The 27443-nt window shown below is 52.7% G+C and overlaps 1 protein-coding gene across 1 annotated transcript; it reads right to left on the bottom strand.

Annotated features, from left to right (window-relative positions):
* Positions 1–362: 362 nt before the first annotated feature.
* EVPL (envoplakin) lies at positions 363–27443 on the bottom strand. The gene is made up of 22 exons (XM_059485804.1): positions 27288–27443; positions 20886–20985; positions 20059–20213; positions 18891–19014; positions 17388–17513; positions 17045–17083; positions 16151–16312; positions 15454–15561; positions 14728–14823; positions 14364–14489; positions 13386–13532; positions 13088–13242; positions 11695–11792; positions 10997–11178; positions 10146–10324; positions 9622–9760; positions 8313–8506; positions 6564–6714; positions 5896–5979; positions 5700–5810; positions 4993–5085; positions 363–4177 (listed from the first exon to the last, which is right to left on the bottom strand). Exons 1-22 carry the CDS (start codon positions 27359–27361, stop codon positions 728–730), a joined length of 6093 nt encoding a protein of 2030 aa, XP_059341787.1. The 5' UTR covers positions 27362–27443; the 3' UTR covers positions 363–727.

Below are 27443 nucleotides of genomic sequence, written 5' to 3'. Positions count from 1 at the left end.
AGGAAGGACTAGGTGATGGCAGTTACACAGAGGAGTAACATCTTTTTAGTTCACCTAAAGAAATAGCAAGTGCAGATTTTTCAGTGCTGTTTTGGTGTGACTGTACCCCTTTGGTGTTCAAGTCCCTCTTTTAGAGGTGTCCAAATGGTCAGGAAGCAAAGTCCTGTTGGTTTTTAATTTTAAAGACAAATATAACAAAATCTTTAAAAATATGGACTCATAGGCAGAAGGACTTTAGGGGTTCAGTGCTGGGAGATCAGGGAGAGCAAGAGTCTACAAAACCTGTGTGGATTGGGCTGCAGGGCATGGGATTGCATGGGGCAGGAGTAGCAGCCACAGCCTGCAGAGACAACACAGCCACAGACACTCACTTGCTATATTTATTGCATGCAGAATGACCCAACTGGAAAACACTCTGGCTCTCCCCCCTTTCTGGGCACAGCCACATTTAACCTACTGCCCGTGAAGTTCTCACAACCAGCCCCTCTCTGGGCTGATCAGGGAACAGCACCTGGGGGCTGTGGGGACCCCTCTGTGGCCGGCCCATGACCACGTTTTCTTCCTTGCACGGCCGAGCTGTGTTGGGAGGCAGGTAGCTAAGAGAGAAGAGTAGGCAGCCCTAAATGCTAGATGCTCCATTGCTGGGAGCCTGCTGCCTCCATAGGGAGAGGTGTTCTGAAAGGATGAACTCCTGAAGGAACCAGCCCCACTAAGTGCCTTGGTCCATTCAATGCCTGAACCGCGAGAGCCTGGGGGAGCGGCTCGCCTGGTGGTACCGCTGATACCCCTCTGACGCAGCTGGGAGCAGCAGCAGGTGGCTCAGAGAATCCTTCTGGCAGAGGGCCATGGCCTCCTTGTAATTGATCTTCTCTTTAGTGACAGGGTCAATGAGATCTTTTTCATAGTTGGACTCATCCTGGAGCCTGTTGGCGAGGTTGCTCGTTATCATCCCCGTCTGGACAGCTTCCAGCACAGGGATGCGACCGGTTTTCTTGGGATCGATCAGCCCTCCAGTTAGATGCTGGACTTGCAGGTAGGGGAAAGCACTGTCCTTGGTCATCCAGCCCTTCTGAACTGCTTCCCCCACAGACAGCCTCCGCTTGGTCACTGGGTCCTCAATGCCTGTGAAAGCTTTCTGGGCATTGAGGAGTCTCTGCATGTAGGTCCTGTCAATCAGCCCCCTCTCGATCGCCTTATGGACCGAGAACCGGTCCCTGGAAATGAGGTCTATGATTCCCCCCGTGGCAGCCTGGGCTTCCAGGAGCTTCTGAGCTGTCATGGGATCGAGCAGCTTCTTGGCAATGGCAGCCTTGATGTTGTACTTGGTGTTGGTGGTGGTGTCGTACACCCCAGCAATGGGGGATGTGTCATCACATATGCCCTTCTGTGAGGCTGGGGGGAAGAAGGTTTGGGTTTGGTGGGTGGTGGGTGATGTGAGTGGGGATTTGGAGATGATGGAACCAATTGAGAGGGATGAGGGAGGCTTGGTTTCCCCAGCCACCAGCAAGGCAAATTCAGAGATAGGAATCTTGCCATCCCGGTACAGCTGGTACTCCTCCTTTGTGATCCTCCTCAGCCTTAGTGCATCATCGATGGAATACTGCTTCCCACTTTTCTTGTCAAGGAGAAGCGAGATCTCCCCATTTGGGCCCAAGGTGGTGACTTCTTCCCAGTCACACTCCAGCTCTTGCAGCTGGATGTACTGGCCCCTGTCTATGATACCTCGCTTATAGGCTTCGTACGGGGACATGTCCTTCCCTGTGTCAGGGTCCAAGATGGAGATCTTGGTGGAGAGGTTTGTCTCTCTCATCTGGGTCTCATGATTGATTTCTTCACGGTTGACCTTTGACTGGAGATCCCGAATGAACCTCTCCTTGTTGTAGATCTGGTCCTTCTCCCTGAGGATGTCTGCCTCCAGCAGGGAAACCTCATGTTCCAGCTGCTTCTTCTTCTGCCTGTCATTCTCAGTCCGTTGGCTGAGCAGTTTGGATTCCTCCCGAAGGAAGAGAACTTTCTGCTGCTTCTGCCTCTCCAGCTCCCGCAGTTCACTCTCCAAGTTGGCTCTCTCCTGGATGGCCAGGTTCCTGGCTTTCTGCAGCTCCGTCTCCTCACGAGCCCAAGTCCTCTTCATGCCTTCAGCTCTCTCAATCTTCTCCCGGAGCCGCCGTACCTCCTCTTCTACCTTTTGCTTGGCTGCCCTCTCCCTGCTCAGCAGCTCCCAGATGCGTGCACGTTCACTCTCCAGAGCTCTGTCCTTCTCCACTCGAATCACCTCCTTGTAGATGGTCTTCTCCTGGGATTTAGTTTTCTGCAGGACATCGACTTGCATCTGCAGGTTCTTGCACTCTCTCTGCAAGTTCAGCACCTCCATCTTCTCCCGGTCCAGCTCCAAGCGCAGGTTGCTGGCAGACTGTTCCAGGACTGGATCCTTCTCCAGCTTGACCACTTCTTCCATAATGATCTTTTCTTGCACTGGGGCTGGGCTCTCCTCCAGCTCCTTTATTCTCAGTGTAATTTGTCTCATCTCCTTCTCCAGTGCAAGCCTCTTGCTTCGGTCCTCCTGAAAGTTGAGCAGCTTCTCTTGCTCTTCCACCAGCACACGAACCTGCTGCACGTCGCGCTCCAGGCGACGCCTGTTGCTCACCTCCTCATCCAGGCTGCGTCTCAGCCTGCTGTGCTCATCTCGGAGCTTTGGATCCTTTTGGGTCAGTATCACCTCTTGAACAACCACCTTCTCCTCTGGCTTCCGCCTCTCCAGCAGCATGTATTTGTTCTGCAGGTCATAGATGGCATCCTCTGCAGCTCTCCTCTTCTGGGACATGTTGCGCACCTCCTGACGCAGGCGATCGGCTTCTTTCTCCAGGAGTGGATCATTCTCATAGCGGATGACTTCCTTGTTGACCAGCTTGGTTTCCACCTTGGATCTCTCCCTCCTCCATTCATCCCTTTCCCCCTGCAGCCTAATGAGCTGCTCCTGGGTCCTGCCGTTGGTGTTCACAAGTTCATTGAGCTGCTCTTTCAGCCTGTCAATTTCTCTGAGAATCTCTGGACTCTTTTCATGTTTCACCACCTCCTCTATGACCTCCTTAAACTCCACCTCTGGTTTTTGTGACCTGAGGACTTTGAGCTCTGCTAAGGCCTCTTCCACTTCACTGTCAATCTTTGTCCTTTTCAGAGTGACCTCCTGCAGCTCCCTTTTCAGGTGTGCAATCTGCCTCTCTGTTTCAGGGTCCACCAGGAAGATTTCATTCACCCTCTCTTTTACCTCTATCCTGGGCTTTTGCTTCTCTGCGATGCTGTACTGAGTCTGCAGCTCTCCCAGCTCACCTGTCAGCATCAAGTTTTTGCTCCTCTCTTCTTCAATCAGAGTTTTCAGCTTGGAAGTCTCTTTCAATAACTCTGGGTCCTGCTCTACCTGTTTCACCTCCTTAACAATAATTTTGGGTTCTGTTGTTTCAATCAGTCTTTCCACCTCCTCAATCTTGTTCTTCACTTTCACTATCGTTTCTTCTGCAGATTTCCTTTTGAAGGATTCCTCGTCTATTTGTAACTGCAGGGTCCTAACAGACTTCAGCATTTCTGGGTTTTTCTCCAGTTTGATGAGCTCCTTCACCACCACTTTCTCTCGGATGTTGGGCTGCTTTCGCTCCAGCATGTGCAGCTCCCTCTTAAGCTGCTCAAGTTCTGCAGCAGCAGTCAAGCTTTCCTCCTGGAGATGCTTGATCTCCTGACGAAGACTGGCTGCTTGGCCATCCAGGCTTGGATCCTTCTCAATTTTTGTGATCTCTTTGGTGAGGAGCTGGGCAGGAGCGACCTTCTTCTCGCTCTCCATCTGGGCAAGCTTACGGTTCATCACATCAATGTCTTCTTGCAGGCTCTGCCTTTTTCTGCCTTCCTCTTCAATCTGCTGTACCAATCTAGACAGGTTGCTCTCCACCTGTGGGTCTCTGTAGTATTCAATCACCTCTTTTTCTTCCACTCTTTCAATGGGCTTCTGAGTTTTCAACATCAGCAGCTTGTTTCTGTGTTCCTCCAGGTCCTCTTCAATCCTGGCCACTTTCCTCCTTTCCTCCTCCAGCTGTGATTTCAACCCCTCAGATTCCCTGCTTGCTGTGGCTTTGTTTTCAGCTTTCTGGGTTTGCTCATGTACAGCTTCAATGTCCTCATGCACTTCCTTCTGCAAGGTAAAAAAAAAAAAAAAGAATTTAAAAAAAGGCAGGCAAACCAAGCCACTCTTTTAAGGTGACTCAGAGATCTTTTAAATGACATGGCATGGTGGGAGACAAAACTGGCACAGAATCCTCAGGCAGTCTTCAAATAAGGCTGTTTGTAAATTTGTGAGGACACAACCACATCACCTCAAGCAACTGACTTGGTGGTGTGGGAAATGAATTTGTAGAAATTGGGTCTTCCCCTTCAGATGGAGGTGCTGCATCAGCCCACAGAGGTGCTTTGTGCTGCCTCCCTGTATATGCAGCCAAGGGAGAGCATCACAGCCAGTCCCCAGCTTAATCTCTCGTGCTTCCTGAACCCACTAAAAGTCACCTGGTCCTGAGACCTTTCCTACAGGTGGTTCAAACCTTAGAAAGGTGTAAAAATCCTATTGCTTTGAAGGGTTTCCAGAAGGTTGTGAGCACTAAATTCTAGCCACACCCACAAAAAAATCTGAAATTCTCAGTCTGTGATGGTTGATTAGCTATGGCTAAGAAAACTGGACTTAAAAGCCCTAATTTTTTTTTTTTTTTTTCCAAGCATAAACTACAGCTTCAGTAAAGAGCTGAGGGCCACCAGAGGTGATGGGAGTCACAACCCAAGATCAGTTTCGGTGAAACTGTGGTTTCTTGTGGTCTTTTTCTGAGTGGGACTTCCATTCCTGTCCTTCCTCACACTTGGATGTGGAGCTCAGGGAAGGGTGGGGGAGCCTCAGGCTGAGCAGATCTGAACCCCAGTCTAGAGCACCCCAATCTCTTGCAGTGAGCTCTAAGCTGGTACCTTCTCCACGATCTTCTTGGCAAACTCCAGCCGGCTGAGCTGCTGCTTATTTTCTGCTGCCAGCTCCATGTAGAGCTTGGTGACATCATTTTCCTGCAAAAGAAAGAGTGGTGAGAGCCTTGTGCCCTCACCCAGACACAGCTCTGCTGCATGGCAGACTCTGCCACACCTCCTTTCACCTGGACCACTTTTGTGTATGTCATAGTTCTAGAGATTATGTCTTCCCATCTGACTCTCCAGAGAGACACAGAGTCTAAGGACTCCTGCAGGGGATCCTGTCCCTGTTATTTGAATTCCTGTTAGATGCCTGCAGGCCTACACAGGGCCCAGTCTTCCAAATTCACAGATGGAGAGCAGCTGGCAAAAGCCTCAAGGTGATGCAGAACTGGGAAGAGCACAGAGGAGCTCTGGTTTCTTCCTCTCCCCCCACACACACCCTGTAAGTTTTATCTTCATACACAATGTGGTGAGGAGGCAACACCAATCTCAGCCAAGGTGCCAGGCACAGCCCTAATTCAGGATCTCACACTCAGGATCTGTCCCTGCTGCTTTGGCCCAGGGACAAAGGGATCCCTGAGGACTCTGACTCTGGGATTAGGACCATAACCAGTGGTGGCTGTAAGAGTGGATTAAGGCCTTGCAGAGGACATTGGGGCATGGCTAATGAGCTGGACAATGGTTTCTGTGTCTTAATCGTAACATTTTACCTGGGCCTGGATGCTTTCCTGCAGGGGGGTCACCCGCAGCCTCTTTGCAGCAGAGTCAGTCAGGGAAGGGTCCAGAGAAGAGCTGTATTTGCCTGCTTCAAACTCATAGTCCTGTCCAGAGCAGACACACGAGAATCAGGTGGGATCTCTTGGGTGAAATGCTTAGGGAGTGACAAATGGGAGAAGCCATCCTTACATTGAGTGTGGACTGCACGTTCTGGGACAGCCTGATCAGGGCATTCTTCTCAGGCTCCTTGCTCTGGATCTCCTCCACCAGCCTCTGCAGGAGACACACAGGGTGTTAAGGACACTCTGAAACCCAGCTGCCCAGCAATACTCCTGCAGCCTAGAGAATCAGCTCAGCTCAGGAAATGGTGGCAACAGGAAGACATTTAGGAAGAGTCTCCAGGGTTTTAGGGTATCTCAGCTGTGCTATAACTTGCCTAGGACTTCTCACACTGATTTATCACAAATAAGATAAATAACAGCCAACACAGAGACCTCCACAACTCCTTGTCTGAGCTAGTGAGCTTAGAGTCTGCTCAAGGAGAGAAAAATTAAGGACTTGGATACAACATCTTAGCTTGAGGTGCAGTATTTCAGGATCTGAAAGTGTTCTCTCCATGGAGAAGATTTCAGCCTGGAGGTGACTGGCACAGATGAGGACATCAGCACTGCAGATAAACCCAGCAAGGTGAGATACACCAGGTAACACCATCCATGAGCTGCAATCCTTCTCTAGTTCATTCACTGTGGTGGGGAGCACACAGCTAGGAGCTGGCTGGTACTATTTTGCATGTGCTGTTCACAAGCAAATTGCCCCATCCCTGTAAAGTTCCAGGCTGTTCTTGCCCTGGAACACACCTTCTGTGCCTGCAGCTTGTAATTGATCTGGCTTGGCCCATCAGTGGTCTTCACTTGGTGCTTGGGTAGGTTGTTCATCCAGAACATCAGGTTCTCATTGGAGTTTTGGAACTGCTGGTAGGTGAGGCTGATGTTCCTGAGGGTCTTCTCTCTGCACAGCGCAAAAGTGGACAGGAATGTTAAGGGAAAGGGCAAAGATTCATGTGCAAGTTCCTAGGGAGGAAGGTGAAAGGTGAAAATGTCACCACAACAAACACCAAGATAACAAAAACAAGGAGGTGACAGCTGATGCCTGAGTGGGGAGCACAACTCTGGAAGCTCAAAGCCTGTGCTGTGAACAGGAAAGTGGCAACTTCACAGAAGGACACACCTGGTTCTCAGTATTACAGGACTGGGGTCGGGATCAGGGTCCTGTAATGCAGAACATACTCAGGGCTTTGACCCTGCCCCAGCCTGTCACAGTCTGTCCTTTCCTTACAATTTTTTCTCCTAAGAAGCTGAGGTGCCTCAGGAACAAAATGTAAACAGTGGTTATCTGCTGCTGTGGAATGCAACAGGAGGATCTGTGATTGGTGTCATGTGGTTGTTTCTAATTAATGGCCAATCACAGTCAGCTGGCTTGGACTCTCTGTCCAAGCCACAAACTTTTGTTATCATTCCATTCTTTTTCTATTCTTAGCCAGCTTTCTGATGAAATCCTTTCTTCTATTCTTTTAGTATAGTTTTAATATAATATTTATCATAAAATAATAAATCAAGCCTTCTGAAACACGGACTCAACTCCTCGTCTCTTCCCTCACCCTCAGACCCCTGTGAACACTGTCACACCACTCCACCCTAGCTGAAGGAGCAGGGATGCTCCATGGGTGGGTGTGGGGGCCTGACTAAATATATGTATTGTAAATATATGTATGGCAGTGATCTCTGTATTGTATTGCCCTGATTCTAGTTGCTGTAAATGGGCTGCAGCTGTGATGTGCTTAATTTGGCAGCAGCTGTAGCCTGTGGAGGTAACTGAGATAAAAGGGGGTGAGGCATTCAGAGAGGGCTGGAGAGGAGCCTCAGCAGAGAAGACAGCAACAGCACTGCTGTGAAGATTACAACAGCTGGTGACCCCGATGTGATAAAGAACACACAGCCATAAGAAAACACTGAAAGAAGGTATGGAACCCCCTGGGATGATAGAAGAGAGGACAGCTGAGAGCTGTGGCAGCCTGAGATCTGGGACTTTAGAATATCATATGGCCTTTGAATCAAGGAGCTGTAACAGCAGAAAGCTGTGAGAATGTGGCCATTGAGGAAAAGAGCCTGGGAACATCTAGGGATTTGTATGTGTTCAAGACAGCTGAGAGCTGTGGCAGCTTGAGAGCTGGGACAAAAAGATCCAGGGATATGTATATAGTCAATGTATGTATCCAAGACAGCTAAGAGCTGTGGCAGCCTGAGAGCTGGGACAGATATGTGTATTGCACTTATTGTAACTGAAAAATGTGTAAAAGAAAAGGGGGGAAATGTGGGGGCCTGACTAAATATATGTATTGTAAATATATGTATGGTGGTGATCTCTGTATTGTATTGCCCTGATCCTAGTTACTGTAAATGGGCTGCAGCTGTGATGTCCTTGATTGGGCAGCAGCTGTAGCCCATGGAGGTAGCTGGGATAAAAGGGGGTGAGGCATTCAGAGAGGACCCCCAGCAGAGAAGACAGCAACAACACTGCTGTGAAGATTACAACAGGTGGGTGCTCACCTCTGGTCCAGCTGGTCGGCCACGGCGTGGTAGCGGTCATTGAGGAGCTGCACCTCGCGCTTCTGCCGGGGCAGGTCAGGGCAGAACTCCTGGAAGTTGTTCTGCACAGCACTGCAGCTGTGCTCAGCATCCTTCAGCCCCCTGTTGAGCCTCAGCACACAGCCCTCCTGGGCCACCAGGTCCCGTCTCATCTTCTGCAGGCCAGGAAAAAAGACAAAATATTGGAATAGGATCCCAATATTTCCAGGTAGATTGTGCCTGGGCCAGTCTGACCCTTACTGCTGGGCCAAAGGCGGCAACTGTGGTGTTTCATCCCAGAGACACTTTTGGCTGGCTGGAGGTTGCAGCTGGGCATTGAACAAGTCCAGGCTTGTAGAAACTCAGTTTACCTCAGGTGCGAAGGCTTCAGGCTAAGGTGAGGAGGAAAAGGAGACGGATTCTGTTGGAGGGTTAATATCCAGAGTTTATTCCATGGTCACACACATCTGAATCTCAGGTAACAGCTCCAACAGAATCCCTAGCACATGGTCCAAGCTCAATTTAAGCCCAGGGACAGGGGGAGGGGAAGGGACAGGTGAGGCACCAACCAGGTGGGAGGAGGAGGGTCTCAAGGGACAAGGGACACCTAGACAGGCCAATGACCCCAGGCCCGAATTGCATCCTTTGTACCTGACCAACCACATGAGGCCTTGCTGGAATGTTAAGCCTGATTGACAGAACTCACTCAGCAAGGGGGAGAGGGGTATAGCCACACCTGGGAAGGGACTGGGAAGTAAAACAGAAAATTACAACACACTGCAACAACCTTGTGTTGGCATCAGTCAGAGCAGCACCCAAACACCCTCCCTGATGTGCCACTGACTGGGCAGCACTGGGGGCTGGCCAGGCTCTCCAAGTGAGGTGGAAGAGGTGGAGCAGTGAGGTTTATTCACCAGGGAAGCTGGGGAGCAAGGTGGCTTGGACAGTACATTGAGAAGTTTTGGGGAAGGCAAAACATCAGATCACTGTGGGTGCCAAGGATGGGGCAAGGAGATTGGGAGCAGAAAAGATTAGGGAGAGGTGTGAGGCAGAGCAACAGAGACTGGATGCTAAGGGGGTCATGATGTATTTTAGGGACTGCAAAGGGAGGGACAGAGTGTTTTGCTGTCCAGTGAGAGCAGGTCAACACCAACATTAAACCTTTAAGGAAAAAGTCCTCAAAAATGCTTAATCACTGGTGCCTCAAGGTGCTCTATTAACACTAGCTCCTCCCACTCTGGTCCCTGAGCTCAGGCATCTCCCCCCAGTGAGAAGCCTGATGCTCCCCTACCTGCAGGTCATTGGCCCGATCCTGCAGGGCATTGGGGGATGCAGGAATGATGCTGTCCTGAGCCAGCTTGGCCTCAAACGTGCTGACAATCTTGTCTGTGTTCTCAATCTGAGTCTCCAGGTTCAGGGCAGCCTTAGCCCTGGGAAAGGGGAAAAAGAAGGACAAGGTTAGCTACAGAAACCCCACTCTTTCTTCTCTCCCTTTGATGTTTAACCTTACTTAAAATTAGAGCTTCTGCAGGATGTCAGAGAACAAGCAATGTGCACTCACAGCCCTGTCATGCTGCTCACAAATCAGATATGTTGCAGTTCACCACACAGCAGAGCTGGGACACACACCCATTGTGGTGGATTTTCTGTGGTGAGGGGATCTCCTCACAAATTACCCACAGGAACTCCTTCACAGGAGTCCTTTGATGATGGATGGGAGGTTTCCAACCTGTGCTGGATCTCAACCAACATCATATAGATCAAAAGCATTTTCTGTCATGCCTCTTGTTGGCTTCCCTCATCCCCATCACTCACTTCTCGTTGTACAGGCTGGAGAGCATTTTGACATCGCTGTATTTGCTCCTGAGGGCGTTCAGAGTGACAGGGAGCTGGGAGGCTGAGGTGCTGCTGGGTTTCTTGGAAAGGTAGGTCTCACACTCCTTCTGCAAGGCATCCTTGGCTGCCCCCAGGTTCTCAAGTTTCTTTGTTGTTTCCTGGCACACCAGATGGAAGCACAGTCACCCAACACAGCCACAGCCAGAACAGTGCTGCTGTGGAAATGTGTTTCCCTCAGGGGCAGATTTGGCTGTGGGGTGTGGTGCCCCTTGGGGCACAGCCCCATCCAGACTGTGGCTGTCTGGCAGTGCCAGGGTGTGGGAAAGAGATTCACATAGAGAGGTGGAAAAAACCAACCTGCCTGAGCCCATCCTGCTGCCAGAGCCAGGTAAACACCCGTGGATGAGGATGTAACAAGCTGAAACACTGCAAACCCAGACCTTGACCCAGAGGAAAGGAGGGGGGCTCCAGGGCACTGCTTCTTTTCCTGTCTCACTGACATTGACAAGTCTGCATTTCCCATCAGGTGAGACAAAGCTGGCCTTGGATTAATTCCCTTTATCCCTTAGTCTCTTAGGGTGAGAGCCTTCCCAGGACAGGGACCTGGACCACAACTCTGAAATGGACCCTTTTGCTTCAGAGACAAGGAAAGATCCTGCATTTCCTGAGGGTTTCACTTTGTCCCATTTCAAGGGTTCAAGCCAGCCTGAAACCCTTAAATGTGCAGTGTGATTTTCTCCTTTGGAGCACCAGCTGTCCTCTCCAATGTTATTTCCATGTTGTCCTGCTTTTGGCCAGGGACACAGAGCTACCAAACTGCTCCAACTCACCTGCTGCTGCTTGATCCTCCTGCCCAGGTCATCTGTAGGGTCATTGTAGTTCACAGGAGACCTCACTCGGTTCAAGACCTCCTTCTCTACCTGCACCAGGTCCTTGCCCACACGATCCAGGCTGCTGAGGAGCTGGTCAGCTTGGGGATCATCCTGGACTGCTGGAGGGCTCTTGGACAGAGCTGCAGTGAGACACAGCTTAGGTTAATCCCCAGGTTTTAGCTCTGCCATGGTGAGCCACAGCTGCAAAGGAGAGACAGAGCCAAGTGCTGCCATGCAGACACATCCCTTCTCAGCTTTGCCTTTGAACTGCAGCTCTGGGAATAGCACAGATAACCCAGGGTTGGGATTTAGCCATGGCTGCCTGCTCATCCCACAGCCCCCAGCTAGGGAAGAGAACTGCAAGGCACCCAGATTACAAAGCAGGTTTAATTAAAGTTTCTGTATAAGCACATCCCCCTGAAATCCTTAATACCCTGCAGCTGTTGATGGAGCTCAGAGGCTTAGGAAGGGCATCAGACTTTAAGTGAATTGCTGAGACAGGAATCAGGTTATCTTTGCCATGGAGGAGAAGGCATCCTCCCACAGGGACCTCTGCAAGTGTCACTGTGTGAGCTGCAGGGGCTCTGCCCACCCTGGGTGGGTGCTGTGCTTCCAGAGCTGCCTCTGGAGGGGGCTGGGCTATCCAGGTGACAAACCTTGCTGGCTGGGCTCTGCCTGCTCCTTGTGGCTGCGTCTCAGGGTGCTCTGAACCGCTGCTCGCTTCTGCTTCACTGTGTTCAGTTCCCCTTCCAGCCTGTGAGCAGGGAAAGGCATCATCAGCCACAAGGGGCCACAGCACTGACACAGCCCTGCACAGCAGCAGCAGCTCCGTGGCTGTGCTGGGGAGGTGTCCCCAAAGGCAAGGCAAGGTGTCCTCAAAAGCTGGGAGCCTGCAGCCTGCTGTAACTCAGAGATGTCCCTCAGGAAAGGGCACAGCAGCAAGAGCAGGTGGTTGGTTTGAGCAGCTGAGTTCTCTCAAGGAAGCCAGTGATTCCGACTCTCAGCAGAAGCTATCAAAGCTGGAAATGTGTTTGATATGGTTGCAGTGCTTTGCAGCCTTGCAGGAAACAAGGACAAGTGTCTGCTGCACTTTAAATGCCACGTCTCACTTGTAAGGATGGTTCCTGCCTAATGAAACCAGGGCTGGGATCTGCCAGAGCTGGAAGGATCAAAAAATATTTCTGGGTGAGAAAGGACTCCTGGGAGCAGAAGGAGGGGGGAACAGGAAGGACCAGGCTGGTTCTCATCCCTGCTGTGGATTGTTCCAGCTGAACACTGTGTGCTAAAACCAGCAATTCCCAGCTTGCCTGGCTGCTGTCAGATGAGAGCTGTTCCTCTGTGCAGAGGAACTGAATTTGTGTTTTAAAACACTCATGAAACCCATAAATCCAAAGGACTCAATAGTCTGGGATGTGTGAAGAGGGGTACACACTGAGGAACACAAGCAATCACACCCATGGCACACCCTTGGAGACCCAAGCCCCCACCTTGGGCATGCCTGCATAGCTCTGAGTCTGGGCTGTGGCCTTTCCTCAGCACTTGAGCAGCCCTGATTTGCCCAAACACCCGGGGCAGTGATTAAAGAGGCAGGGCCAAGCTCCCTGCACCCCGCCCCGTCCTGTGGGAACGGCAGGAGCTGACAGAGCAGGCAGCAAACCCACACAGAGGCTCAGGGAGCCCTGCTCAGTCTCAGCTGGGGCTGCCTGAGAGCAGATTCCACAGATAATTCTGTCCTGTTTGGCAGGTCCCAAGCTCCAGACTGATTCTGCAATTAATTTAGTCAAACCTATGCAAGTCACATGTTTGGGTGAAGAAATCAAGCCTGACTGCCAGAAAACTCATTGAGAGTGAGGTCTGTGCAGGGATGTTGAGGAGTGGTAGACACCTGGATAAGACACTTGGGTGCAGGGAAAAATCCCCCTCCAAGAAGGGTTTAGTACTAGAGGGTTGAGAGGCCTGTCCCCAGCAGCTGTCTCTGCAGTCAGGCTGGTTATGACCCAAGAGAGTCCAAAATGTCTCTCTGGGTCAGGGTCTCTGCTGCAGACTCACCTATTGACCTTGTCTATGGACTCAGGGTCAGGAGGAGGGATGGAGAAACAAGCAGAAGGTGCCTCCTGGACCACACCAGTGCTGCTCTGGATCACCCACATCTCTGGGTTGCTGTTGTCCTTCAGAGTGTACTTGTCCCCTCTGGTCAGCTGCACCTGGGAGGGGACACAAAACCCAGTGAAAGGCTTGGCTTTCTGGCCCTAAGGCAGCTCCTCACACCTCAGAGCCAGGATCTGGAGCAAGCAGAGAAGAATCCAGTTCTCTGTCCTTTCTGAGGGTGCTGCTGGTCCAGCCTCACCTCCCCAGCATCCCAGTCACAGAGGGTGTCCAGGGTGAGGGGCTGAGGGGGACGTGTCCTGCGCAGTTTCAGGGGGCTGATCTCTTTGCTCCTCCTCTTCAGGTCAGTGATGCTCTTCTCTGCCTGCTTCAACACCTTCTCCTCGTTCTAAACAAAACAGGGGAGACAGAGCTTGTGGCCAGGTCTGGGTAGGAAGGAAGGGGACAGTCACACTACAGCAGGTATGATGGGAACAATTATTTGGGACTCTTTGTGGGGTGGAATTGAGAGTTTCACCATTCTCAAGCCCTCCATGTCCCTCCTTTCCCTTTCCATTCCCAACACTCTCCTCAGTTTCCTTTGCTCACAGATCTGCCATTGAGAACACAGCCTGGGTTAACCTTAGGTGAACCCACACTTTCATATCAAATATCCTGAAGGAGTTTTCCTTTTCAGAAATGGAACACCCGCCAAGAGATGGCTGCATTCCAGTGTCAGAAAGTACCAAGATTCCAGCATCTCATGAGAGCCAAATGTGTTGCATACTTGGGAAGATACCATGGTGAACGTGTGCCCTCCCTCTCTCCGGGGCAAATCTTCCTTTCCCATCTGCACCTCACCCCTGAGGTCAGATCTCTTTATTCCCTCCCTTGCCCTTGGCTCATGAGAGTGCTGAGGAGATGGGAGGATCTTTCCCTGTTGGATGCCAGGCCCTCTAAACCAAGTCTCTTGTGCTAGGGACAGCACATGGCTTCTCCTTGCACTTCTCCTTCACTCTGATGGTGACCTGGGGCCTGGCTGTGTGTCACTAATGGGGACAGTGCCACCTCAGGGCAGTGTGAACAGCGTGGATCCCCTCCCTAGCACACAGCTGGGCTGAGCTTTCCCTGTAGGATTATTCCCCCACCTCTTCCCTTTCCCCTTTCTAATTTATTGGGGAGTTTTAAACTTTGGATTTAACTGAGGTCTGGCTGGTGCCACCAGCCCTGAAGGCCCCACCTCCAGCTGAAGCAGCAGATCTGACACCACCCCAGGGCTGTCCTTGTTGAATTTGCTGTATTTGGTGTCCAGGTCAGAGCTCATCTTCTTCAGGGAGCGGCTCACAGCCTCAGCATCATCCTGGAACTGGAGGTGTGGGTAGGGAAACAGTCAGACATGGGGGGACACCACTGTCCCCAAGTCCAGTGGGGTATCTCAGTTCCCAGCACCTCTAAAAGGTTCTATTTTGAGGGACATTTCCCCAAAATACCTTTACTAGGTGCAAGCAAAGGGTCTCCCTTCCTCACCCCTTTGCTGTCTCTCCTCCCAGCCTGCCCACTCTGGCCTGACCTGCAGAGCCATGGCCCATGAATTTGCTTTTTACCTTCTTATAGCTCTCCACACTTTTCAGTTGACTCTCCTGGCAAATGCAGAGATTCAGGAAATTCTGCCACTCGTTCTTCAAGGCTTCCTGGTGGGCCTGTGGTGGGACAGAGCACATCTCAGTGGGTTCCAGCTGGTCCTGCCTCCCCCACCACAGGTCTCCTTTCCTCAGAAGTGCCAGAGATCAGAGGAGGAGCAGAGACAAAGCTGTGCCCAGGCACTGCCTGATGCTGAGCCTGAGTGAGGACACCCCTTGGGAAGCATCTGGCTCACACAGAGCAGCCATCACTTCTCAAGTGGTCTCAGCTCCAGTGGTGCTGGGGACTGAGAGCCCACAACAGCCTGGCACTGCATTTGCAGGCTTGGAAATCCAGCCTTGGAGGATGGGAGCTGCTTTCATGTGGGAGAAGTCACACCAGGAACTTCCCAACAGTGTGAAGGTGGCTGCACTGATGTGTGTGAGCACCTGAGCAAGGGCTGGTCCCAGCACACAGATGTTGGCCACTATCTCCTGGAAATTTTGGAAAGGTGAAGACCCTGCACTTCCCTCAGCTCCCCTGTGGGGCTGGAGCAGGCAGAAGGATGCTGCAGTGCAGCCAGTGCAGTGTAGAAGGAAGGAGTGACACAGCTGCAGGGAGAGGTGAAGAGGTCTGCTCTGCCCCACCACCTGAGGCACAGAAACACTCTCACAGTCCCACAGGACTGGGGAAGGGACCCCTCTCCCCACCTGGATAGGTTTGATGGCTGGGTGCTTCAGCTCAATCATCCTGTCCCCATCGTCCTGCAGGTGGTTCACAAACTCCTCCTGGCTGAGCAGCTCATTGGACTTGAAATCCTGGAGAGAAAAGAAACTTTCTGACCTTGGGGGCATGCAGGGAGCACAGAGGGGTCTCCTGGGGCACCAAACATAACAGAGATGAGGCTCCCAAAGCACAGATAACCTTACCTGTTTGTTTGTTTTTTAAAATAGAAGGGGCTAGGCAGAGCTAAAATTAATTAGACACATTTGGGCCTCAGAAAGCATCAGGGCATTTGTTCAAAGAGCATTTTCCTATGCAATTATCCCTCTCATTTTCTGTGTCCCAGCACATGGCAGCCACTGGGTGTTGTACTGTGGCCAGAGGCTGATGTGGCACTGAGCCCTTCCTTTCTCTCTGAGCATGGAAAGCCTCCCTGGCAGCTCTCCCACGATCCCATGTGCCAGCTCAGGGGACAGGAGGGGTCCCACAGAGCGGCTCTTTCCTAATTCCAGCACCCAGGGGGGCTCTTCCCCCTCTGTTTTGGAAAGGCCATGCTCAGGGCAGGTGGTGGCTGTGCAGGGGGCTGGGATGCAGGTTCCCTGTGCCAGGCACCCTGCAGGTGCCCTGTGCCAGGCCTGGCCAGCCTTGCATGGGCAGGACACGCTGGCAGCCCCCAGGGCTCACCTCGTACTCGCGCCGCACGCTCTGCACGTCCAGCATTTGGTCACTCCAGTCCTGCTTCAGGATCTTGGTCTGCTGCTCTGTCAGGTAGCCCAGCTCCTTGGTGCAGCCCTGCAGGTGGTGGTAGAGGCTGCCAAGGCTCTGCCCTCGCCAGATGGAAGCTTTCTGCCCACACACAGGACAAAGAGAGTGTCAGTGCTCAGCCTGGGGAGTCCTTTTTCCCTCCTCCTCTTCCTCCCCAGGACCACACTCCCATTGCACATCCAGCAGGAGATTCCCAGAAACCTTGGTGAGAAATCTGCCACCACTGGCTCTTATCTGATGGGGCTGCTGCTCCCTTTCCCTCCTCACAGACAAGATGTGTTTGTCTAACCAGAATCCCAGGTGTGGGCTGGTGCCCAGGGCAGTCTCAGAGCTGCTGAATTTCCTACAAATCCCATTTTCAGCATCAGCTTCATGAGCCCAGCTGGGTAAACCTAGGACTTTCTTCCTGGCCACCCCTTTGCTCTGGCTGTTCCTTTCCTTTCTGGAACACTTGTTAGGGATCAGGGCAAGCCTCCACATTTGCAATCCTGATTTGGAAGTGTGTGGGCTGGGCTGCATTTCCTGGTGCCTTCTGGTCCCTGTGCTCATGGACACAGAGGGAACTGCAGGTCCATGACCCACGAAGAGAAGAGACATGGATCTCACCCTCTGCACTGCCCTGAGGACAGAGAGTTCTTTCATTTACAGCTATCCCAAGGAGGGAAGGAAATGGGGAGATGATATGAGGGACACAACTTTACTGAGCAAGCCCAGGGGTGGCTCCTGTTCTGAACTGGGTGTTCCCTGCCCATCAGGGATGGTGTTACTCTGCTGTAAGACCCCACCTGCTCAGAAAACCACCCAGAATCTTACCAGCAAGTCCTTGTACTGGCTTTTTAAATCTGCCACATCCTGGGTTACACCACAGCCAAGACCAAGGAGGTGGGAAAAAAAAAAAAGATTAAGAAAAGCTGTTAGCAAAACATGTGGTGAATGCTGATGAACTTGTTGATGGAATGTGCTTTAGAAACCATCCAGGAGCCACCTCCTGGGCCCTCTGCAGAACAAGGGTGTGGAGCAGCAGATGGGACACAGGGTCAGCAGTGACACAGCCAGCAGGTCCCAGTGCAGTGACAGGACAGAGGGGACAGAGGGGACAGAGGGGACAGAGGGGACAGAGGGGACAGAGGGGACAGAGGGGACAGAGGGGCCTTACCCCGGAGCGCAGGTTCTTGATCTGGAGCCCGTAGGCCTCGATCTCCTTCTGCAGGATGTTGTGCTCAGCGATTTGCTTCTCCAGCTCCGACATGCCAGGGCCATACTGCCCTGCATCGACTTGTTTCTGTGCAAAGGAGGAGGGCACACACTACAGCCAAGGCTGCATCTCAGGGAGAAACCCCAGGCAGGGCTGGCAGGGCATGGAAAGATTTGGTATCTGATAGGGGCCCAGCAGAAAGAGGATTTTTTGGTTGTTTCCCATCATTGCTGTTGGTTGCCATTTCCCCAGCCATACACAGGGGCAAAAATAACCAGACACACAGCCCTGGGCTATGGACCTGAGCTGAGCCAGCCCCTTGCCCACGGTGACAGGCATGGGATGCACTTAAATACCATCCAGCTTCCAGGGGAATCCAAACTGCCTCCAGTCTGGGAACTCCACATACCCAAACCTTGCAGTGTGAAACCCTGAAAGGCAGGGCTGTAAAATCCTAGGAGACAGCACCTTCCCCATCCCTTCACCCCACAGCAGGACTCTCTCCCTGATCCCCCTCTGGTAACTCTTAACCTGAAGAGGTTAATTCAGAGGGTGCTCCAGAGGGTTTTAAGAGGTAGAAGAAGAGTCTGTCTTTCACTTAGAATTATTATTATTATTTTATATTATTAATTTATTAATTCTATTTATTTATATTATTATTGTATATTTTTATATTATATTATTTGTTGTATTATTAGTGAATTATTCCCACTGCCTCCAACAGCCCTGCGTTACGCTGAGCATGTATATATTATTCATGTTTATTTGTATTATTTATGTTTATTAATTTTATATTAGTATTTTTATATTATTTCTAATATTATTACTGAATTATTTCCACCACCTCCAACATCCCTGCATTATGCTGAGCATGCACATATTATTTATGTTTATTTATATTATTTATGTTTATTATTTTTATATTACTATATTATTTTTATATTATTACTGAATTATTCTCACTACCTCCAACAGCCCTGGGTTACATTGAGCATGCATATATTATTATGTTTATTTCTCTTATTTATATTTATTATTTTATATTATTACTGGATGATTCCCACCACCTCCAACATCCCTGCATTATGCTGAGCATGCATATATTATTCACATTTATTTATATTATTTCTACATTATTACTATTTTTGTATTATTATATTAATTTTTATATTATTACTGAATTATTCCCACCACCTCCAACATCCCAGCATTATGCTGAGCAGGCATATATTATTTATGTTTATTTATATTATTTATGTTTATTAATATTATTTATATTTATTATTTTATATTGATATTTTATATTATTATATCTTTTTTCTATTTTTACGGAATTATTCCCACCACCTCCACCATCCCAGCATTATGCTGAGCATGCAGTGGCTGGCACAGCCCTAGAGACAGCAGCAAACACTGTCTGTCCTGGCAGGAGATGGAGAGAACCCCCAGCCCCAGGTGTGTTACCATTTTCTGCTCCAGGATCCTGGCCCAGTCCAGCCTGGGCCCCAGCTCGGGGAGGTTCAGCTGCTCGTAGAGGGCGCGGTACTCGGCACAGAGCTGTGTCACACGCTCGTGGAGCTGCTGGATGCTGCAAAACAAGGGAGAGGCACAGGTGCCTGTCTCACTCAGGGTGCAGGACAGCCCAGATGGAGCCCAAATTTCACCCCCAAAGCCTGGGTGCTGTCCCTCTGTGGCACTGGCCTCCTTCAGCATGTGTTACAGGGCTTGCAAGGGTCTTCAGGGTGAAGAGAGAGGCGAGAATGTTGACTTCATGTTCAGAAGGCTTGATTTATTAGGTTTTCATATATATTACATTGTTACTATGCTAAAAGAAATAGAAAGAAAGTTCTCAGAAGCTAGCTAAGCTAAGAATAGAAAAGGAATGAATCAACAAAGATCTGTGTCTCAGCACAGAGTGAGACCCAGCTCTGCCGTGAGTGGTCAGTAAATCTAAACATTCACCCAAGACCAATCATGGATCCACCTGTTGCATTCCACAGCAGCAGATAACCATTGTTTACAGTTTGTTGCTGAGGCCACAGCTTCTCAGAAGGGGGAAAAATCTTAAAGAAATTATTTTTATGAAAAGATGTCTGTGACAAGCATGTCCAGCCCTTGTCCTGCTGTTCTCCATCTCCAGGGATGTCCCAGGAATTGCTGCCCTCAGGATGCTGCAGGGAGGTCAGGGCTGCCCTTCCCAACTGGGGAACTTCCCTCCTGATTTCTGCATAAAGGGCTGGAAGTGAGGTGAGCAAAGCACCAGAAGCCAACTGAAGCTCTTCTCCCAATCCAACAACACCTCTGGCTCTGTGCTTGCCCCAGATTAAAGGGATTTATTTTAGGGAAGGCAGAGGAAAAGGGGATTTTTCCCTGATAGTGGGGCCACATTTTAGCTCTGCATTTTTCTAGTACCTTTTATAAGGGCTCCCAAAATACTGGAGCCTCTTGGGCATCCACCCTGCATACCAATACCTTTATAACAAATTGGCAGAAAAAATTATTTTAAGGCTAAATTCTGTGGGAAGAGGAGTGAAACTAGCACTTATGGCAAGGAGTGGAGCTCATTCCATGTCCTGAGGAGGGTCCCACTTGTTCAGTGCCCTCATCACACCTGTTCCTCCACTGTACTCACTCTTTCTCTATCTCAAGAGCCTGTGGGTGTTTCAGCCTCTTGGCACGGTCCACATCCAGGAAGAGATCCTTCAGCAGGGTCTCAGCTTCCTTCAGATTCCTGGCATTCTCTGACTGGAATTCAAAAGCCTTGTTCTTCTGGTGATTGCTGGAGTCCTGGAGGCCAGAGAGACAGAGGAGAAAGCCTTGTTGGACCACAGGGACCTATCCACACTTTCCTTGGCCAGCACAGAGGCTCTGCATCCTCCACAGAGCAGCCACAAAGGAGCCCTGGTGCCCAGGCCTTTGTGGGTCAGGCTGGCAGCCCCTGGGACTGTGCCGCCACAGCTGAGACAGCCCTGGCTGTGCAAAGCCTCAGGCACTGAGCAGAGAGAATCTGAGAAGCCTCAGGATGCTGCCCCAAGGGTTGGGAGGCTCTGAGGGGTGTCTGTTCCTCCCCAGCCTCAGGCCAGCCCCCAAACCTGCAGCAGCACACACAGAGCAGACACCTGACCTGCTGCAGTCCTGGGTGCTGAGAGTATGGGACTTTCTGTGCAGACAGACCCTGACCCCCAGGAGAGCACTGCATTTGACCTGAGGCTGTGGAGAAGGCTTCCAAAATTGATTGATAGCACTGGGATTATGGGTGTGTAGTTTGATTAGAAGTGGGTAATATCACAGGATGGAAAATTTAGAGGTTAAGTCTTAGAATACAGTAATATATATAAAGCAAGATGGAGGTTTTAGGGTGGAGGCTGGTCCTTCTTCTTCAAAGGTTTGCGTGGTGTTCTGGACAGTGCATTTCTAGGCAAAGCCTTTCACCTCCCACCACCCCCTGCCACGAGTGACCTGCTTGAGTCTGGACTGAGTCTCCAGGATGTCCTTCTCCACCTGGTCAGCATTTGTCTGCATGCGGGAGATGAGCACAGCCAGCTCGTTTGTGGAGGACCTGGAGAGGAAACAGCAAAGCAGGTGGGTGGGTAAAGGTTCAGCCCCTCCATCCCTGCCCAGGACCTGCCCCAGGCCTTCCCCCATGTCCCCTGGGTCTCTCAGGAAAGAGCCTGAGCTGTGTCCGAGGGCAGGGGCACACACAGGTGGTCAGTGCCTGCTGCTGCCCTCAGAGCTGCTGTGCTCAGAGTCTGGGGTGGAGTTTTGCCACCACCCAGCCCCTCTGCACAACTCCCTGCTGCAGATGCTCCAAACTTTGTGTGCATTCAAAAAAACATCAGAGGGGGAAAAACAATAGAGAAAAAAGAAGGGGAAAAACCCTGCTGTAGGGCTCCCAAAAACACCAGTATGGGGGTGGAAGACCCAAAGCCACAGAGGGCTGGAGGCCAGGGGAGCACCCTGCAGAGGCAGCACAACATGCTCACCCTGTTTGGGGGTGCTCCCCTGGGTGCCTGCCCTGGGTGCTGCTGGCACAGGTGGGCTCCAGCCCATCCCAGAGCTGCCATCCTGTTCCTGCCCTCCAACCCAGAGCTGCCATCCTGTTCCTGCCGTCCATCCCAGAGCTGCCATCCTGTTCCTGCCCTCCATCCCAGAGCTGCCATCCTGTTCCTGCCCTCCATCCCAAAGCTGCCATCCTGTTCCTGCCCTTCAGCCCAGAGCTGCCATCCTGTTCCTGCCCTCCAACCCAGAGCTGCCATCCTGTTCCTGCCTGTTCCTGCCCTCCATCCCAGAGCTGCCATCCTGTTCCTGCCCTCCATCCCAGAGCTGCCATCCTGTTCCTGCCCTTCAGCCCAGAGCTGCCATCCTGTTCCTGCCCTCCATCCCAGAGCTGCCATCCTGTTCCTGCCCTTCAGCCCAGAGCTGCCATCCTGGTCCATGTGGAGCTCTCCACAGCTGGGCCAGGGAGACACTGGAGAGCCCAGTGCCACCCCAAGACTGGGCTGCAGGGCACAAGGACTTGCTGTGCAGACCACAAGCCCCTCTGGGTGCTGTAGGCTGCTGTGGTGTTTTCAGAGCTTGGGGAACAACACAAAGCTGAGTCAGGGCAGGTTTAGGTTGGATATCAGAAAAGAGTTTTGTACCCAGAGGATGCTCAGGCACTGAACAGGCTCCCAGGGAAGTGGTCACAGCACTGAGCCTGTCTGAGCTCAAGGAGTGTTTGGACAGTGCTCTCAGCACATGGTGGAATTCTTTGGGTGTCCTGCACAGGGCCAGGAGTTGGATTTGATCCTGGTGGGTCCCTTCCAGCTCAGGACAGCCTGTGGTTCCCAGACTCCAATTTCCCAAGGCCATGGCAGAGCTACCAGCCCTCCTCACCCCAGTGGGGCTCCACTGAAGGTTCCCAACAGCCATTCCCTCCTGCTGTCACCTCGGTGCCACCACACATCCCATCACAGCCCTTGTCCCACCCTAGGGAACGAGCAGCCCTGCTGGAACAGCTGGATCCAAAGGCTCAGCCAGGCACAGGATGGCTCCCAAGGCTCCCTGCAGACAAGGAAGCACAAAGCTCAGTGCCACCTTTGTCCCCGTGTCCTGTTGTTTCTGACAGCCTTTGGGGACAGCACTGGCCCTGCCCTGCAGGCAGGGAGAGCACAGCCCTGCCAGGAGGGTGGGCAGGGACAGCAGCACCAGGGATGGAGCCTCGGAATGCTGCTGAGGGGACAAAGTTCAGCAGAGCTGAGCACATTGTGTGCTGGTGCTGGCAGCTGAGAGCAGGGAAGAGTCTGAGCAGCAGCACTGGGACATCAATGGGGGTCAGCTGGAGTGGGGACACTTCTTCAGGGCAGGTTGGTGCCTCTTTGGTGGAAGAAGAAGGTAGGAGTAAGGTGATGTCCTGCAGCAGAGCCACCACACCTGCCCTTTAGCCACGTGCCTTCCTTCCAAGCCCCTGAATCAACAAAGGATGGGGGAAATGCTTCCCTTGATGGCTCTGCCATTGCTCCAGCTCCTACTTGAAGCTCCAGCTCATTCCAAAGGCTGGAACTGGTGCTGGGATGTTAATTTATTACAGCCCAAGTGACTCTGACATGCCAGGGAGTGCTATGGTCACCCCAAGCCAAGCACTCGGGCGCCACAGCTCCCATCTGAAGTGAGCTCAGCCCCCACTGAGCAGAGCCCATGTGGCTCCCAGAGGGAGCACAGCCCCAGTGCTCCTGCTCACAGCGTCCTGCTGTCTCCTTTCCCCAGCCCCTCCCTTGTTTTTAATTTCCCAAGCTCTCAGCTGCCCCAGGTTTGGGGCTGGCCGTGCCTACAGTGCTCATCAGGAGGTGAAAGGGAACTGCTGAGCTGGGCAGTGCTGCTCTCCAGGTCTAATTCCAGGGACTGTGGAGCTCAAACAGAGCATCCATCACCACCAAAGCATCATTCCCTGCTACAGCCCGTGTTTAACATCCCGTTAATCATCCCTCCTACTCCATCGTGCCCTTTCTCGCTGTAACCTGCGGTGCCCAGGGAGATGCACAGGGTGGGTGGGTGGGTGGGAGCAGCACAGGGCTCGGTCCCTGCGAGCCTGAGCGTGCTGCAGGCTGGAGCTCCCAGAGGTGCCCCCTCCCCAGGAGGTTACACAACCTCCCACTCATCCCTGACACGCCTGGAATGAGGTGGTGTCCCATGAGCAAATACTTGAGCACCACCCAAATTTCCTGCCCGGGCTCTGTGGCAGGGAGGGGATGTGAGTCACGGGCTGGGCTGGGCTGGGCCCGGAGCCTCTCCCAGAGCCCGGGAACAGCATCGGCCCCAGCAGCTCTGCCTGAACCCAGCTCCTGCCTAAAGACCTGGATGGGGTGTCCTGTTTGAGCCCATGTGGCTGTGGTTAACTCTGTGCTGCTCCAAGAGGGGAGAAGTGAGGATCCATCCTCCCCAGGATGGTAGATCACCAATGATAAACAATCCTGTTTATTCCTGCTGGCACTCCCCTTCTGGTTGAAGGAAACACTGGAGCACTCCATCCCTTATTTCCTAAGGTTGGGCACAGGAACCTGCTTTGTTTAGGCTGAGCCACAACAAAACTGTGGCCAGAAAAGATGTCAGCAACCTCGTGGTCACAGGGACTCAGCCCATGCCAGGCTGTGCTGCATGGAGCACCTGAGGCTGGAGGGCAGGATGCTGCTGCCAACAGCCTGGTTTTCAGGAAGGGGGGATAATTCCTGGAGAACATCACCTCAGGAGGAGCAGGGTGTGCTGAGGGGAGTCTGTGCAAACACCCACACACACAGCCCGTGGATGCATCCCTGTCCCTCCCTGGGATGTCCTCCTGTCCCTCCTTGGGGTGTCCCCCTGTCCCTCCCTGCCCATCCCTGCTCTCACTCAGCCAGAGCTGGGCCCTGCATTTCAGGGTGGACATGCTGCCACCTGGGCTGTGTGAGGCACCTGGCATCAGGTGGGATACAGGCAGCCATTAGCTGATGTTGGACACCCCTCAGCCCCCCGAAATTCAGGTCCAGCCCCACACACAGAGCATGGGACAGCCACAGCCCTGGGATGGCTGAGGGCAAGCTGGGCAAAGCTCCTCCTCAGCAGCCAGGGCAGCCTCCTCCCCAGGGCCATCTCATGCCTAGGTGAGGCACAGCACTATTATTAGCATTATTAATTGGTTCATTTCTCCTTCCACTTTCTACCTCCTGGACAGTCCAGCTGCACAGCACGGGTGGTGTCTCCCAGCAGCAGCAGGACTGTCCCCACTCCTGGTCACCCCTGCCAGGGCACTTTGGGCAGCACCACAGCTCCACCCACAGCAATCCCTGACCCCTCTGTCCCTTCCTCGTGGGGTGAAAAGGGCCCAAGGCTGGGTCTGTTCTCCCTGACACACACAGAAGTCCTGGCACATTTTGGTTTGCCAGCAGATCCCAGCAGAGCACCCCTGAGCCCCTGGTCAGTACCTGAGCCCTGCCAGCTCTGGGTCAGTACCTGAGCCCCTGCCAGTCCTGGATCTGAGGAACTGAGGATGAGGAACTGAGCCCTGCCAGTTCTGGGTCAGTACCTCCGCCCTGCCTGTCCCCACACTGCTCCAGACTGATGAGAGCAGCAGAGGCAGATGGTGGGAAAAGCAGCAATCCCAGGAGACACTTAAATCCCAGGAGGTGCCTTGCCATCCACCTCCTTTGTCAGAATCACACCCAGGCACAGCCAGTCCAGCTAGATCCAATCCAATTCCACCTTCCCAAGAGTTTTCCCTTTCAGCCCTGCAGTGCCTCCACCTGGAGCAGGGCACAGCCAGGAAGCTCCTGGGGCACAAACCTGTGCTGCTGATGCTTCCCTGGGGTGCATCCACCAAGGTGAGACAGCAAAGGGCCCTGGCAGGAGGCTTAACACCACAGCCCCAGGGACCAGGAGCCCTCTGTGGGGGTCCAGCTGCTCATCATGAACCCCAGAGAAAAGCAAACCCAGCTGCTGCTGAGGCTCTGGCCTTGGGACCACCAAGAGAAGCTGTGGGCCACCAACACTTTCTTGGGGCCATCTGCAGAGCGTGTGCTGCTGGCTGCTCCCAAGACAACTCATCCACCTTCATTTTCTCAGCTACTTTGGGCACTGACCCAGCCCCAGGCCATGGCCAAGCAAATGAGGCTGTGTCTGATGGTTGGTGCCTCCTGGAACAAGCACAGCTCAGGAATTGCTGTGCTGCTGGCTCCAGCCTCCATCCTGCAGGGGAAGAGCTGTGAGGTCTTGCTGGGATGCAGCTCCAGTTATTCTGGGAGGTTCATGCTGGGGCAGAGCCTGCCCAAACCCTCAGCAGCTGCTGAGAAATCCTCAGGCTGCTCTGGGAGCTGGCTGGGGAGGTGCAGAGGTTGCATTAGTGAGGCTGAATAAAGCAGAGCCTGACACAGCTCCAGGCTGCTGGGGAGGTGCCTCAGTGCAGCCAGGCCCCAGGCAAAGCTGGGTGCTCAGAGAGCCCCCAGAGCTGCCTTTGAGATGAGTTTGTGCATGCTCAGCTCCACTGAAGGTTCCCATGGCAGGGTCCAGCTGCTGACACCCCTCAGGCAGCCCCAGCCTTTGGGGGGGTCACCTTGTCCCCAGGCCCTGCTCCCTGCCCAGCTCCCCCTCTCAGTGTGCTGGCTGACCTGGGGTTTGGCCCCAAAGCAGCACATTGTGACCCCCCAGGTGTCCCACCCCACACACACTGTCCTGGAGTGCTTCTGGTGGCCCCAGAGATGTGGCCAGCACCCCCTTCACCCTGCACGTCCCCTTTCCTCAGCACTACCCCTGGCTGCTTCCTCAGCTTCCAGCCATGGCAGGGCAGAGAATTCCCATGGAATCAACCAACCCTACAACGTGCAAAATTGCTGAGGAAGGTGGAAAATAATCCTGATTTAACAAGAGCAGCTGGAGGGAGGGCTGAGATCTCCCTGCAGGAGTTCCTCCTCCCAGAGGAGTCCCTGATCCTTGGGAAGCACCACACATCTCATTCCATGAGCACTGAGGGACTCTTCATAGAACCACAGAATGGTTTGGAAGGGGCCTTAAGGACATGGCCAGGGACACCTTCCCCAGAGCAGGGTGCTCCCAGCAGGTCTGAAAGAGGCAAACCCAGGGATGAGACCTGGCCTGTCCAGGCTGGGGCAGAGCAGCCACCAGCAAACCAAACCCTCCATGTCCTTCCCCTGAGCAGCAGCAGGCTCAGCATCCTTCTCCAGGGATCCAGGGCAGCATCCCAGAGCCTCACACAGTCAGGGAATCCCAGGATCCCAGAGCCTCACAGAGCCAGGAAATCCTGGAACCCCAGAACCTCACACAGCCAGGGAATCCTGGAATCCCAGAGCCTCACACAGCCAGGGAATCCCAGGATCTCATACCCAGCTTGGGATCTGCATCAGCACCGAGCACACCCCATTCCACCCAAGCTATTTTTATCCTGCTCCTACCTGCCCAAAAAGGGCTTTTTTTGCACCTCCCTGTTCAGTGACCACAGCTCTGAGCACATTCCAGGGGCTGCAGACACTGCTGGGAAGGAGCATGAAGCCCACCAGAGACCAGGACAGCAGCCAGGCAGCACATTTGGGTATCAGCTCCCAGCAAACCCCAAACTTCTGCTGCTCCTCGGGGGGATGGCACTTAGGGTGGCTTAAAAACCACTGATCCACAGGGGGATGGCACTTAGGGTGGCTTAAAAGCCACAGACCATCCATCCCTTGTCATCCTCCAGGGTCACACAGCACTGACAGGGGTCACACAGCACAGACACAGAGAGGGATCACAGAGCACAGACACACACAGGGGTCACACAGCAGTGACACACAAACAGGGGTCACACAGCAGTGACACAGAGAGGGGTCACACAGCAGTGACACACACAGGGGTCACACTTACTTGCTCGGTTTGACAGGGGAACCTCTGCTGGGGGAACTTCTGCTCGGGGAGCTTTTGCTCACCCCCTTGAACATGTTGGCGAGGTCCCAGCTGCTGTCCCGGGCTCGGCACGGCTCTGGTGGCTCCCTGCTCCCTGCTCTGCTGTGTGGGATGGAA

The sequence above is a fragment of the Ammospiza nelsoni genome, chromosome 19, assembly GCF_027579445.1.
Source record: "Ammospiza nelsoni isolate bAmmNel1 chromosome 19, bAmmNel1.pri, whole genome shotgun sequence".
NCBI classification, from domain to species: domain Eukaryota; kingdom Metazoa; phylum Chordata; class Aves; order Passeriformes; family Passerellidae; genus Ammospiza; species Ammospiza nelsoni.
Note: the sequence above shows the minus strand (reverse complement) of the source record. Positions and strands in the feature narration are given on the sequence as shown.